At 39.9% G+C, this 14,060-nt stretch overlaps 2 protein-coding genes across 3 annotated transcripts in view; one reads left to right on the top strand and one right to left on the bottom strand.

Annotated features, from left to right (window-relative positions):
- The first annotated feature begins 1,725 nt into the window (after positions 1–1,725).
- On the top strand, positions 1,726–10,980 carry slc28a1 (solute carrier family 28 member 1). Of its 2 annotated transcripts, none has more exons than XM_065022543.1 (18): positions 1,726–1,834; positions 2,102–2,172; positions 2,260–2,336; positions 2,908–2,999; positions 3,271–3,460; positions 3,566–3,707; positions 4,015–4,128; positions 4,524–4,598; positions 4,695–4,775; positions 4,915–4,995; positions 7,322–7,447; positions 7,565–7,695; positions 7,821–7,989; positions 8,322–8,519; positions 9,785–9,866; positions 9,974–10,072; positions 10,229–10,334; positions 10,437–10,980. In XM_065022543.1, the coding sequence occupies exons 1-18, from the start codon at positions 1,831–1,833 to the stop codon at positions 10,546–10,548; spliced, it is 1,950 nt and encodes a 649-aa protein (XP_064878615.1). In that variant the 5' UTR covers positions 1,726–1,830; the 3' UTR covers positions 10,549–10,980. The 2 variants fall into 2 exon arrangements, with proteins under 2 accessions (XP_064878615.1, XP_029523860.2); XM_029668000.2 differs by having other exon boundaries at positions 1,727–1,834; positions 2,099–2,172.
- alpk3a (alpha-kinase 3a) overlaps positions 10,550–14,060 on the bottom strand; it is a 22,327-nt gene continuing 18,816 nt past the window's right edge. Inside the window, exon 14 of the mRNA XM_029667999.2 lies at positions 10,550–14,013. Within this exon, the coding sequence (XP_029523859.2) occupies positions 13,644–14,013 (370 nt within the window). The 3' untranslated portion in view covers positions 10,550–13,643. The remainder of the gene's footprint in view (positions 14,014–14,060) is intronic.

Raw genomic sequence — 14,060 nt, 5'->3', positions numbered from 1 at the left:
ACGATCTGGACTGCAGTTATAGCACAGAACAATGAGACAGATATTTCACCGGATGTATAAGTGTTAAGCATCCGGTTGGCGTATCCACTCACTACAAAATATGGTGATGAGAGGAAGCCTAGTGGCCAGCAGTGGGAGGAGATGGAGAGAGACGGATTTTGACCAACATTATGCACATTTTCTGATTAATGAAACATTTGATCTCAATACAGTTTTCTGTTCCCAAAACTAGAATCTGTTACGTACAGAGTGGACTAAGAAAGGACAGGCTATGGTCTATCTTGGGTTAAGTTATAAAAATCTTTGTCTACACTGTCCATACAAACCAACATAACAGAATTTGTATTGTGCCACACTGGCATCTTGTTTACAGAAGCAAACAGCACTGCGTTTGTGACTTGAAAAAAATAGGCAATCTTTTAGATTACATTTTGTAAGTACATATTTGTCTAAAGCTTTTTAAATGTGTCATATTTTTTCAAAGAGCACTTTTATGAGACATGTAAAATGTATGTTATGGTTGCACTGGAGAAAAAAGGGCTAGGTCTTCTGTTTTTCTACTTACGACATAATAATATAGAGGATAGGATGTCTCAGCCTCCAGTATTTATGCTGCAGTAGTTTATGTGTCGGGGGGCTAGGGCAGTTTGTTTATCTGGAGTACTTCTCCTGTCCTATTCGGTGTCCTGTGTGAATCTAAGTGTGCGTTCTCTAATTCTCTCCTTCTCTCTTTCTTTCTCTCTCTCGGAGGACCTGAGCCCTAGGACCATGCCCCAGGACTACCTGACATGATGACTCCTTGCTGTCCCCAGTCCACCTGGCCGTGCTGCTGCTCCAGTTTCAACTGTTCTGCCTTATTATTATTCTACCATGCTGGTCATTTATGAACATTTGAACATCTTGGCCATGTTCTGTTATAATCTCCACCCGGCACAGCCAGAAGAGGACTGGCCACCCCACATATGCTCTCTCTAATTCTCTCTTTCTTTCTCTCTCTCTCTCGGAGGACCTGAGCCCTAGGACCATGCCCCAGGACTACTTGACATGATGACTCCTTGCTGTCCCCAGTCCACCTGACCGTGCTGCTGCTCCAGTTTCAACTGTTCTGCCTTATTATTATTCGACCATGCTGGTCATTTATGAACATTTTAACATCTTGGCCATGTTCTGTTATAATCTCCACCCGGCACAGCCAGAAGAGGACTGGCCACCCCACATAGCCTGGTTCCTCTCTAGGTTTCTTCCTAGGTTTTGGCCTTTCTAGGGAGTTCTTCCTAGCCACCGTGCCTCTACACCTGCATTGCTTGCTGTTTGGGGTTTTAGGCTGGGTTTCTGTAAAGCACTTTGAGATATCAGCTGATGTACGAAGGGCTATATAAATCAATTTGATTTGATAGGGTGGAGTGTTTACCAGATAGACCTTCTAGGATAATCCACTATACTGTATGGACTCTTTAGTAGGAATTTAACCCTAACAAAGTCAGTTATGTCTAATCAACCATTGCATATCGGATGTTATTACATGGTTAGGCCTAAGTCTAAAATCGTATCTGTTATATATTTTTGCTGAATGGGCAAAGTGAATTATTTGGTTTCCAAAGTAAACAGAATGCCTCTAATCTAATATTTATTTTAAATGGTCTATCAATAAATCAATCCCAACACTTGCCACGTGCATGCCTACGTCAAGGACTGCCTGAGAAACTGATTAAAGCTCCTCTTGAACTTGTCTGTTCATTTATGATAAGATTTCTCAAGGAGGGCAGTGTATATTTCCCGACACAGTATTTTGCAACATAGCATTCGTCACACAGACTAACAGCAATCACAATGAGTAAGTTATTGGCATTCCTGTTTTCCTGAATTGAACGTTTAAGGAAGTTTTGAACAGATCGTGTGTTTTTGATGACTTTTTTCCACAAGATGACCATGAGGATAGTGTTTGAATGCTTTCGCCCTCCCTGGGTGCTAGAATCTCAAAGTGTTTCACAGAGGAAATACAGATTTAAGATGTGACGTTTTTGGCTCCATTGAGTGTGGTGAACATTGTTTTTCTAACAGCTGATACAAACGACTAAACTTTGCCTCTCTTTTTCAGCAGAAGACACTGGTACACCGCTTAAAGTTCTGTCTCATGTTATTGGGGTGGTCAATGAGGGATTTGAAACACAGGTATGTAAAGAAAAAATTGCATCCTTACATTTTTCAACATGTACAGTATGTGAATTGATGAATAAACAGACACTTCATTCCTCTCAGGGGGATAGCATTTCAGTTAGTAACAGAAGCAGTTTCAAAGAGGAGCACTCAAGAAAAGGATTGGGATCATATTTAAGGTATGCCAATCAAACTAAAGGGCTAAAGTTTGTAGTGTTTATTGTGGTGCACACACATCAGCATACACATCAGCATAACGTTTTGAATGTTGATTCTGAGAAACAGATTTAATCAACACCTCGTTGCAGGGATGTAGAACACAATTACACTACAGTACTTCACTGCAAAAGTTTGACTCAAATCAAAATGAGTTTAGTTTCGTCTCACCCACTCAATAACATGTTGTTATTAGAATCAGTAAATGTTCTGTACATTGTGCAGAGCGAGAGACAAAACCATTTTTCTGCAATGAGTTTATTTGATTGAATTCCAACCTCAGATAATCTTCTTGTCCCTGCTTTTATCTTGAGCTATCCTATTTCATGAAGTCCTCTTCATGTTTATGAACTCATAAGAGAAATCTCCCAATATAAATACAAGGCAGCGTAGTCCATTACCTGACGCCACGTCAAGCTATTGTGCAGAAAAAAAAGACAAGTTGTAATGTCTTTGTTGATTATTAGATAAATATAAGAATTGTTGTTTGTAATATGCCATGGTAACTAACCTGTTCTTTGATTGGTTCTTTAGTAAAGTTTCCAAGCCTATTAATGCCACAGAGGATTACTTTAAAGCTCACGCCAAAACCATCAAATACATTGTACTGGGCTTGCTCGGAGCAGGTATTTTATTTGAATTTAACCCTAACAAATGTACTTATTGGGCTTCTAATTTACAAACTCATTGCTAGATATAGGTGTCGCCTTTTGTGCAAACACCAGAAAATAAAACTAGACTGAATGAGAAAATTGTACACTATCCTATGAATTATCCTATGAATTATCCCATGAATTATCCCATGAAAGTGAAATGTTCTAAGAATCAGTCCCCTGACAATTTCTCATCACAACAATGTGATGCTGTTTTGATATGACCTTTGTTTCTATATCACAGGCTATGTGGCATACTTCATCACAGCATGCATATTAGACTTTGAGAGGTCCATTGCCCTTGTGGTCCTCACCAGTTTGGCAGTTCTCTCCAAAGCCTATGACCTTGTGAAGACATACCATGGAGATAGCATAACCAAATGTTTCATACCAGCTCAAAGATGCTACAACAATTTCCGAGGATGGATAATAGGGTAAGAAGCTATTTCATATTGACACTTTAAATGGTCTGAGAAAATGAATTCATTTGGTGAGTGTATTTTCCTCTGTTGACTGAGAGTCTGTTGTGGGTTCTTTAGAGTTTTCGTTGTTGCGGTGCTGGTCCTGCTAGTGACTTGGCTCGTTGTGGACACAAGCAAGCGACCAGAGCAGCTCATCTCATTTGGAGGCGTCTGCATGTTCATTCTAGTCATTTTCATCTTCTCAGCCCACAGGACAGAGGTAAGCTTAACATCACAGCAGATCGCTCCGATCCCATCACAGGATGAGAGTGGCCAGGCTTTCCCATAATGCATGTCTACCTGTAATAACACATGATTAGTTATTACCGCTTATCTATGACTGTTTTCTTTAGACTTTGAATTTGCTGTGGACTTCCTTTTTTGGCCTTGTATGTCTTTTACCAGTTACGCCTAGTAATTCCTTCCATTGACTCACCAATTTATGGAGAATCACTTGTTAAACAATAATACATATCCAAACATTGTTTGAAGAGTATGTCAAGTGTGTTTGTTTGTCTCTGTTTCAGGTGGCATGGAGGTCAGTTTTTTGGGGTCTTGGTTTACAATTCTGTATCGGACTGTTTGTCATAAGGACAGAGACGGGACTCACAGCCTTCCAATGGCTTGGAGAGCAAGTGCAGGTATCCTTGTTGCTGAACTGCTCCTTATCTCCTTATCTTAAAGTAGTAAACCTTAACTACTTGGAAATTGTCCTTGTATCTGGGAGGTCCCTCTTTTATGAGGCACAGTGAAATCTCATAGATGGCCCATGAAGCTATTTACAACAACTTTTTAAAAAACTATTTCACCTTTATTTAACCAGGTAGGCCAGTTGAGAACAAGTTCTCATTTACAACTGCGACCTGGCAGACTCTCTAATCTAAAACTGCTATTTTGTCTTAACCATTGATTTGAGACAGTATTATGTAAGTAACAATTGTAGCTAGTTGCATGGAATGACAAACTATGAGCCTCATTGTTGACATGAATACAAATGAGAAGACAATCATCTTTTCCCTCGTTTTTAAAATTTCAGATATTCTTGAACTACACAAAACACGGGTCATCATTTGTTTTTGGACCACTAGTATCCGACATCTTCGCATTTCAGGTCAGTGAGCAATAGTTCAGTAGATGTACTAGAAACATTTATTTATTTGATAATGAATCCAGGATTGATCAATATATGTCCCTGTTCCTTCTCCAGGCTTTGCCCATTGTGATATTCTTCAGCAGTGTGATGTCAGTTCTTTATTTCCTTGGAATAATGCAATGGCTCATCATTAAGGTAAGATACCTTCAAACATTAAGCCCAAAAATAATTTTCTGTGTTAGGTTTGGGCACAGTCATATACATATGGCTCTAGGTTTGTGTGTGTACTGTATGATTTATGTTAACAAGAAGCCATGTGTTTTTCCCCTTTCAGATCGCATGGGTAATGCAGATAACGATGGGAACCTCACCCACTGAGACCTTGAGTGTTGCAGGCAACATATTTGTTGGACAGGTACATTTGCCTGTTTGTAGTCGAGGGTATTTCAGTTCCTACTTTAAGTAGAATTATTAGAATTATTGGAGGATACATATACTGAAGATAACACCATTGTAGTAATTACACTAAGTGATGTTTACACTTCACAATGTCTTACAAAGTAATATTGATGAGGTTTAGGACATACAAAGTTGATTTACTGTTTAACAGATTACATTTTTTTTAAAGTGAGGCGAGCGAATAAAAATGAAATATGACAAAATACAATACAAATTGTAAAAATACTAAACAACCTTAGTAAAACACCTAGTGACCTAACCAAGATATTTTAGCCTTTTAAATAAGGGTTTTGGAATGACAGTCACAGGGACCACAGTTTGAGTCCTGGTCAGGGTAACCCCCTAATTATCCCTCGAGAACTCAAGGGGATTTAGCACATTGTGCCGTGGACTATAAAAGGCCACTCTAAAATGTATTTTTGTTTTCTCACAACACAATGCCACAGATAGTTTTGAGGGAGCGTGCAATTGGCATACTGACTGCAGGAATGTCTACCAGAGTTGTTGCCAGAGAATGTAATGTTATTTTCTCGAACAAGGTCGTTTTAGAGAATTTGAAAGTATTTCCAACCGGCCTCACAACCGCAGAACACGTGTAACCACGCCAGCCCAGGACCTCCACACCCGGCTTCTTCCCCTGCGAGATTGTCTGACACCAGCCACCCAGACAGTTGATGAAACTGTGGGTTTGCACAACCGAAGATTTCTTCACCAACTGTCAGAAACCATCTCAGGGAAGCTCATCTGCGGGCTTGTCATCCTCACCAGGGTCTTGACCTGACTGCAGTTTGGCATCGCAACTCACTTTCTTGGGCAAATCCTCATTTTCGATAGACACTGGCACGCTGGAGAAGTGTGCTCTTCACAGATGAATCCCGGTTTCAACTGTACCGGGCAAATGGCAGACGGCGTCGTGTGGGCAAGCGGTTTGCTGATGTCAACGTTGTGAACAGAGTGCCCCATGGTGGCGGTGGGGTTATGATTATGGTCTGGTATAAGCTACGGACAACGAACACAATTTGATTTTATCAATGGCAATTTGAATGCACAGAGATACTGTGACGAGATCCTGAAGCCCAATGTCGTACAATTCATCCGCCTCCTTCACCTCATGTTTCAGCATGATAATGCACATTCCCATGTCGCAAGGATCTGAACACAATTCCTGGAAGCTGAAAATGTCCCAGTTATTCCATAGCCTGCATTCTCACCAGACATCACCCATTTAGCATGTTAGGGATGCTCTGGATCGACATGTACAACAGTGTGTTCCAGTTCCCACCAATATCGGGGCAGCAGGTAGCCTAGTGATTGGAGTATTGGGCCAGTAACTGAAAGGTTGCTAGATCGAATCCCCGAGCTGACAAGGTAAAAATCTGTCATTCTCTCCTGAATAAGGCAGTTAACCCACTGTTCCCAGGCCATCATTGTAAATAAGAATTTGTTCTTAACTGACTTGCCTTGTTAAATTAAGGTTAAATAAAAAAATATCCAGCGACAGTCATTGAAGAGGAGTGGGACAACATTCCACAGGCCACATCCAACAGCCTGATCAACTCTATGTGGAGGAGATGTGACGTGCTACATGAGGCAAATGGTGTTCACACCAGATACGGACTGGTTTTCTGATCCACGCCCCTACCTTTAATAAAATATATATCTGTGACCAAGAGATGCATATCTGTATTCCCAGTGATGTGAAATCCATAGATTAGGGCCTAACAAATGTATTTCAATTGACTGATTTCCTTATTTGAACTCTAACACAATAAAATCTTAACAAATTAACAAATGATTCATTTGATTCACATAATTCAGTCCACCATGACTGCTCAAATCATGTGAATCAAAGTATTCATTTGTTTATTGCGAACAGTCATTTTAGGAATACATTTTTTAGCTAGCCTTTGTTTTGGATTATGTGGCTTCAAAACTTGTTTTGTAGATACTTCAAGTTGATTTGGGCATTCAATTTATGGGACATTGCAATTCAATTAAACACTTTTAAGGTAAGATAAATATGGCTAAACTAAAAAAGGTACATTTCCTGTAGAAAATGTGTGTGCTTGCTTCAGCCGTTTAAAAGTATTTGTATGGTAATCGTTCATTTCGTCAAATTCTTTTGTAAATTCATCGATTCAAATGAATCGTTCCAATCATTATTTTAAAAAAAAAGTGAAGTTAAACATTAAATCAACTTGGTTAGGCTTAGCTGATTCTATCCACTTGCTGTGTAGAATTCTTTATTAAAGCATTCCTCTTCATAATGTTTTCTTCATCAGACTGAAGCGCCATTGCTGATTCGCCCCTATTTGATGGACATGACCAAATCTGAAGTGCATGCTGTCATGGTTGGAGGCTTTGCCACCATTGCAGGAAGTGTGATGGGTGCATTCATCTCATTTGGGGTAAGACCAAAGAGTCATCCCTCCAATGCACCCAGTTTTTCATATTTTGTCTCAGTTAATTCTAATGTAACTGATCTTCATCGTTATGTGAGATTGAGATTGCTCAATGCCCCACAGATTGATGCATCCTCTATTATATCTGCCTCTGTCATGGCTGCCCCATGTGCCTTGGCACTCTCCAAGCTGTCCTATCCGGAGACAGAAGAGAGCAAATTTACATCAGAGGAAAATATCAAAGTGGCTTGTGGGTATGTGTTTTTGTGTTTTGTGTGTATGTGTTTGCCATTTACCGATTTTTTTTACATTCCTCTGCATTTTGTTGTACATATAATAGACTTTCTGTGATTCATATTGGGCTGTCTTAACTCCCCAGTGATGAACAGAACATTTTGGAAGCAGCTAGCAGTGGAGCATCTACATCAATAGGCCTTGTTGCTAATATAGCTGCCAACTTGATTGCATTCCTTGCGATACTGGCATTCATCAATGCATCTCTTGGCTGGCTGGGAGGCCTGGTGGGATTTCCCTCTATCACATTTGAGGTATGCTCCAGGCAGCTCCACATACCTTAATCCCACATTCAAAGATCCTTCTGTCTTGACTTGACACCCATGACTAACCCAGTACTTCGTGATGAGTGATGGACATGCTTTGGCATTTTTTTATTTAACAGCGTGTGATGCATGGCTGAATAATTGTGCACATCACAAAATAAGATAAGATAATTATTCATTGTGCCTTGGTAAAATGTCCACATCATCGAAATGTGTAAAATAATTCAGATTACAATATCTAAAGTTGATACTTTATGTACAGGAAACTATTAACCCCATTATTGATTGACCCTTGCTCTTGCTGCACTTTGCACCCATAGATAATCTGTTCCTATGTGTTCATGCCTGTGGCCTTCATGATGGGGATACCATTTAAAGAGAGTTTCATAGTAGCGGAACTCATCGGCACCAAGCTCTTCCTCAATGAGTTTCTGGCATATCGGAAGCTGTCAGAGTTGAAGAGTAACAGAGTCAACGGTCTGGATGAAATTATTGGCGATGAGAGGCAATGGATCTCTGTGCGTATGCTTTCCCCACTCTTATAATTAGACTCTTATAATTAGTGTACAAATACTGTATGTGCTTATTGGAAATTATTATGTGCATAAAATCATAAATACTACTGTACATGCATACTGTAGTATTACTGATTATTCCCAAAACGTGGATTTGGTCACTGTTGGGGTTCGTTCCTTGTTCCTTGTCAATCATTGGCTCATTGGTGAAATTATCATTATGACAATAGCTTTAATTAAATCATTCAAAATACTTTATTAATGCAATTGTAGACAGAAGTTGACAACAGGTACATAGCACGCATGTTTCCGAGTAAGTTCTGCAAAATAGAAAAGGTCCCAAGTTATTTTATTAAACCCGAAGTCCATCCCTAGTGATATCACTGCATACGTCGTTACCTTCTACTCATCAGACCAAGCTCATGCATACACAGCTATATAAACTTTCAAGAGAGATACAATAGTTCCAGTGTTTTCTAAGGCCTAGGCAGTAAATGTCCACTCCACAAGTTGATTAATTGTGGAATGTCTGACTTGTCTCTTATCTCTTACACTCCCCTGCAGAGTTCTGTCTCAGTCACACATTTCTCAGAACGTTTCTTTCTTTATAAGAGGCAGATAGACTAGAAAACAACTGTGGAACAATATTGTTAATCTGTAGTCTAGGACCCTGTAAATGTAATGAGGGAGGGGTCTTATAACTCCTATACCTCTTAATACAACATAAGCATAATCTATTATTATAATACATAAAACATTTGGTACAGCCCCCATCATGACCCCTAGGTGAACCCCTGACAACACATGTACATTCCTCCATATGTGTAAGACCTTTGTATTGACCTGTGTACTATGGAAGTTTCTTTGATGCTCTGTAAGTGTATCTTACATTTTAGTCATTTAACAGACACTTTTATCCAGAGCAACTTACAGTTAGAGCATTCATCTTAAGGGCTCCCGAGTGGTGCAGCGGTCTTAGGCACTGCATGTCAGTGCTAGAGGTGTCACTACAGACCCTGGTTTGATTCCAGGCTGTATAACAACCGGCCGTGATTCGGAGTCCCATAGGGCGGCGCACAATTGGCCCGTCATCGTCTGTGTTAGGGTTTGGCTGGGGTAGGCCTTCATTGTAAATATATATATTTTTTCTTAATTGACTTGCCTAGTTAAATAAAGGTTCATTCAAATAAAATAAAGATAGCTAGGTGAGATAATCACATTACAGTTGTAGCACAATCTTCTAATGTACTGAGTTTCTACATTTACAGGTCAGATCAGAGATCATTTCCACTTTTGCTCTGTGTGGATTTGCCAATTTCAGCTCACTGGGGATCGTAATTGGAGGCCTTTGTGAGTATAAGATTCCACACTTTGTACCACCTTATCTTTCTCCATGTGTTGCCATCCATCAGAATATATTTTTAACAATTTCCGTATTTTTTGATGTTACTTTATAGCCTCCATATGCCCATCCAGAAGAGCCGACGTCTCCTCTTTGGTATTGAGAGCCCTGTTCACTGGGACCTGTGTGTCTCTGATTAATGCCTGTATTGCAGGTCTGTGCTTATTTTCACTTCAAAACTGTTCTTAATATCAGTTTCCTCATCATCTGCCCTCTCCTGGATGTGTTATCTCACACGTTTATTTTTAGATTAGTATGTGTAGGAGTGCAGGAGCATCATGTTTACTTTGTTTCTTTGTGACCTCTCCAGGTATTCTCTTTGTTCCTCCTCTTGACTGTTTGGATGTTTTCAGGACGTCCTTTTTCAACACCACAAATATAGACCTAAAAAACTGCTGTACTGATCTCTTTGGAAGGTAGGTTTGAACAAGTACAACAGTGAAAGAGGGGTTAGGAGCTGGATATAACATGTTTCTCTACAGATCATTCTCCAAATCTAACCTAATACTTTGTTGCAGCACTGTGAACAATGGGACCATCTCATTTGAGGGCTCCTGGAGCACGGTGACCAACGCCACTTTGTACTTTACCAACTGCTGTGATCTCTTTGATTATGCAGTTTGTAACTAGGTCTTCCTGTAAGTCATTTTATGTGTTAATTACCAGTGAGTAGATCAGCTCTTTGTATTTTCAGTATATATTTTCAGTATATATTATGTTTCATAACTTTTTTTCACATTTGATTGTATATATTTATACTATAAGTAATGTAGATTAAACTCCATCCAGAGATTACAAAATGAAGATAAAGCTTGTACAGATAAAACAAATCCTTTAACGGGTTTTTACAATTTTATTTATGATAAATATAGTTATTTAGTTCTAAAGATTCACTCTTTCATTCAAAGAGTCAGAGAACAGATATATTGGAAATCAATGCAAAGAAATGCTGAAATGTGCTAAATAAGGATTGGAAATTGTAAGAGTGGATTATTTGCATTGAGTAAATCAGTAAGTCAAATTATGCATTGTATCTAAATAAACAGTATGTGAAAATATGAATATGAACGTTTGACATGAATTGTATGTACAAAATCACAACATAACATACCAGATATTACAGTGTCAGGGACATTAATTTCATTAGCATTCTGCCAACATATCAAACACTCTTAATCCCTCTTGCACGCTTTCACTCACTCACACACTCACACACATTCACATACTGTACGCTTCAAACTAGTGACAATATCCCCATCCCACCCCTCCCCCAGAAGTGTGAATGTTGAGAATGCATATAATTTTCAATCACAAAAGTCAGCTGGAGGTAAGCTACTGCTTTACTGAGATCATGGGCCAGGTCCAAAGCAGTTTCTACATGGTTCTGATATTATAGCTCTTATTCTTTCACTTTGTGAGTTGACCCATTTAAATGGCACCAAACTTGTACATTCCAAAGTTAAAGCGTTTATTTCAGTAATCCCTTTATTGCTCTTCAACACTCAAGGTCAGTTAAAGAGTCAATCCTTTAAAGAACCAGGTTAAGGGGATCGGTGTATTGTACTGTTCCTTTGAAGAACCAGGTTAAGGGGATCGGTGTACTGTACTATTCCTTTAAAGAACCAGGTTAAGGGGATCGGTGTACTGTACTAATCCTTTAAAGAACCAGGTTAAGGGGATCGGTGTACTGTACTATTTCTTTAAAGAACCAGGTTAAGGGGATCGGTGTACTGTACTAATCCTTTAAAGAACCAGGTTAAGGGGATCGGTGTACTGTACTGTTCCTTTGAAGAACCAGGTTAAGGGGATCGGTGTACTGTACTATTCCTTTAAAGAACCAGGTTAAGGGGATCGGTGTACTGTACTATTCCTTTAAAGAACCAGGTTAAGGGGATCGGTGTACTGTACTAATCCTTTAAAGAACCAGGTTAAGGGGATCGGTCTACTGTACTATTCCTTTAAAGAACCAGGTTAAGGGGATCGGTCTACTGTACTATTCCTTTAAAGAACCAGGTTAAGGGGATCGGTCTACTGTACTAATCCTTTAAAGAACCAGGTTAAGGGGATCGGTGTACTGTACTATTCCTTTAAAGAACCAGGTTAAGGGGATCGGTCTACTGTACTATTCCTTTAAAGAACCAGGTTAAGGGGATCGGTCTACTGTACTATTCCTTTAAAGAACCAGGTTAAGGGGATCGGTGTACTGTACTATTTCTTTAAAGAACCAGGTTAAGGGGATCGGTGTACTGTACTAATCCTTTAAAGAACCAGGTTAAGGGGATCGGTGTACTGTACTATTCCTTTAAAGAACCAGGTTAAGGGGATCGGTGTACTGTACTAATCCTTTAAAGAACCAGGTTAAGGGGATCGGTCTACTGTACTAATCCTTTAAAGAACCAGGTTAAGGAGATCGGTCTACTGTACTAATCCTTTAAAGAACCAGGTTAAGGGGATCGGTCTACTGTACTATTCCTTTAAAGAACCAGGTTAAGGGGATCGGTGTACTGTACTAATCCTTTAAAGAACCAGGTTAAGGGGATCGGTCTACTGTACTATTCCTTTAAAGAACCAGGTTAAGGGGATCGGTGTACTGTACTAATCCTTTAAAGAACCAGGTTAAGGGGATCGGTCTACTGTACTATTCCTTTAAAGAACCAGGTTAAGGGGATCGGTCTACTGTACTATTCCTTTAAAGAACCAGGTTAAGGGGATCGGTGTACTGTACTATTCCTTTAAAGAACCAGGTTAAGGGGATCGGTCTACTGTACTATTCCTTTAAAGAACCAGGTTAAGGGGATCGGTGTACTGTACTATTCCTTTAAAGAACCAGGTTAAGGGGATCGGTCTACTGTACTGTTCAGAGTTAAGCATGTGAACATGTTCATTTCCAATGAACAGATTACAGGGTTTGAACAAAGTTCAACAAAAATGAACTGAACTACTAAAACCTGGCAGTTTTCAAAAGGCAAGAAAACATTTGGCAAAAAAAGTGCACAAAAACATATTCCCAGTGAAGAGGCAAGAGTAGTGTTGTCTTTGCTCAGTGTTCGGAAGACTGTAATGCGTAGTTTAAGGACATAATACTGCCATAATAGAAACAAGTAGAGCATGCTATACGACCAACAGTAACAAGATCCAATTACTGTTCAACAAAAACAATTTCAATGACCAAGACTTATACATCCCAGATGTACAATGGTGCACTTCACTACCCTTGCATCTGCATCAAGCTATTAGAGCTCTGCTTACGGCCACGGCTTTGTATCCAGCACCATTGTTTCAACCACTTCATAAGTCTCTTCTTTTGAAAAAGACTGTACTGGATGTGAGAGAAAACTGTGTCCCATTTCCTTAGTGCTGGAAGTTTTCTTAAAGGTACTGTACCTCCTCCACTCACTTAAACCATTTCAGCATAAAGCTGGAGAATGGGGAGTATCTTACTACTACTGATGGTTATTGAGAAATTCACAGTAATGTTATATAAATATCCCCTAGGGTGACCTATTCCCTAGATTTGAACTCATCTCCCTGTTTGTCTCTCCTTCTTGGATGAAGACTTTTCAGGCACAAGCTCTGTAACATTTTGTTCAAGGCCATGCTGGTCGTCCTTGCTTCAACCCAACTAAATACAGCAATGGGTGACAGGAAAACATAAAAAAGCTGAACGTTGGCGTGAAAGAAAAGGGAAGCTGCTTTGATATGTATTCCCTTTGGACGTTGCTACCTCATACCACAACTTTGATACTCTCCTCCGCCTTGGGTTTGGCTGTGGACTGGTTGTCTTCTGTCTCCCTAGTCTTTCTAGGCACCTTTGGGCTGGAGGTGGCCTTTCTGGTTGTCAAGGGGCTGTTCAGTCCTTTTCTCTGCAGCAGGGGGCTGGATGAGCCCAACTTTCTGTTGTGCTGAGGGCTGGACGAGCCTAACTTCCTGCCGAGCAAGGGGCTCCGGGAGCCTTTGATCTTGGGGGGCTGCTGCAGGGTGTCCATGGGCTTCAGAGTTCTCAGGCTGAGGAGCCCACAGTAGTAGTTACACTGATGCTGGGTCAGGAACTGCTCAAACACCTTAGGATAACCATCATCTGTAAGGTCTTGATACCTGCAATGCAGAAGTAATTTCATAACTAAGAGTTGGATAAGATGATG

Source organism: Oncorhynchus nerka, linkage group LG9a (genome assembly GCF_034236695.1).
Source record: "Oncorhynchus nerka isolate Pitt River linkage group LG9a, Oner_Uvic_2.0, whole genome shotgun sequence".
Lineage (NCBI taxonomy): Eukaryota > Metazoa > Chordata > Actinopteri > Salmoniformes > Salmonidae > Oncorhynchus > Oncorhynchus nerka.
Note: the sequence above shows the minus strand (reverse complement) of the source record. Positions and strands in the feature narration are given on the sequence as shown.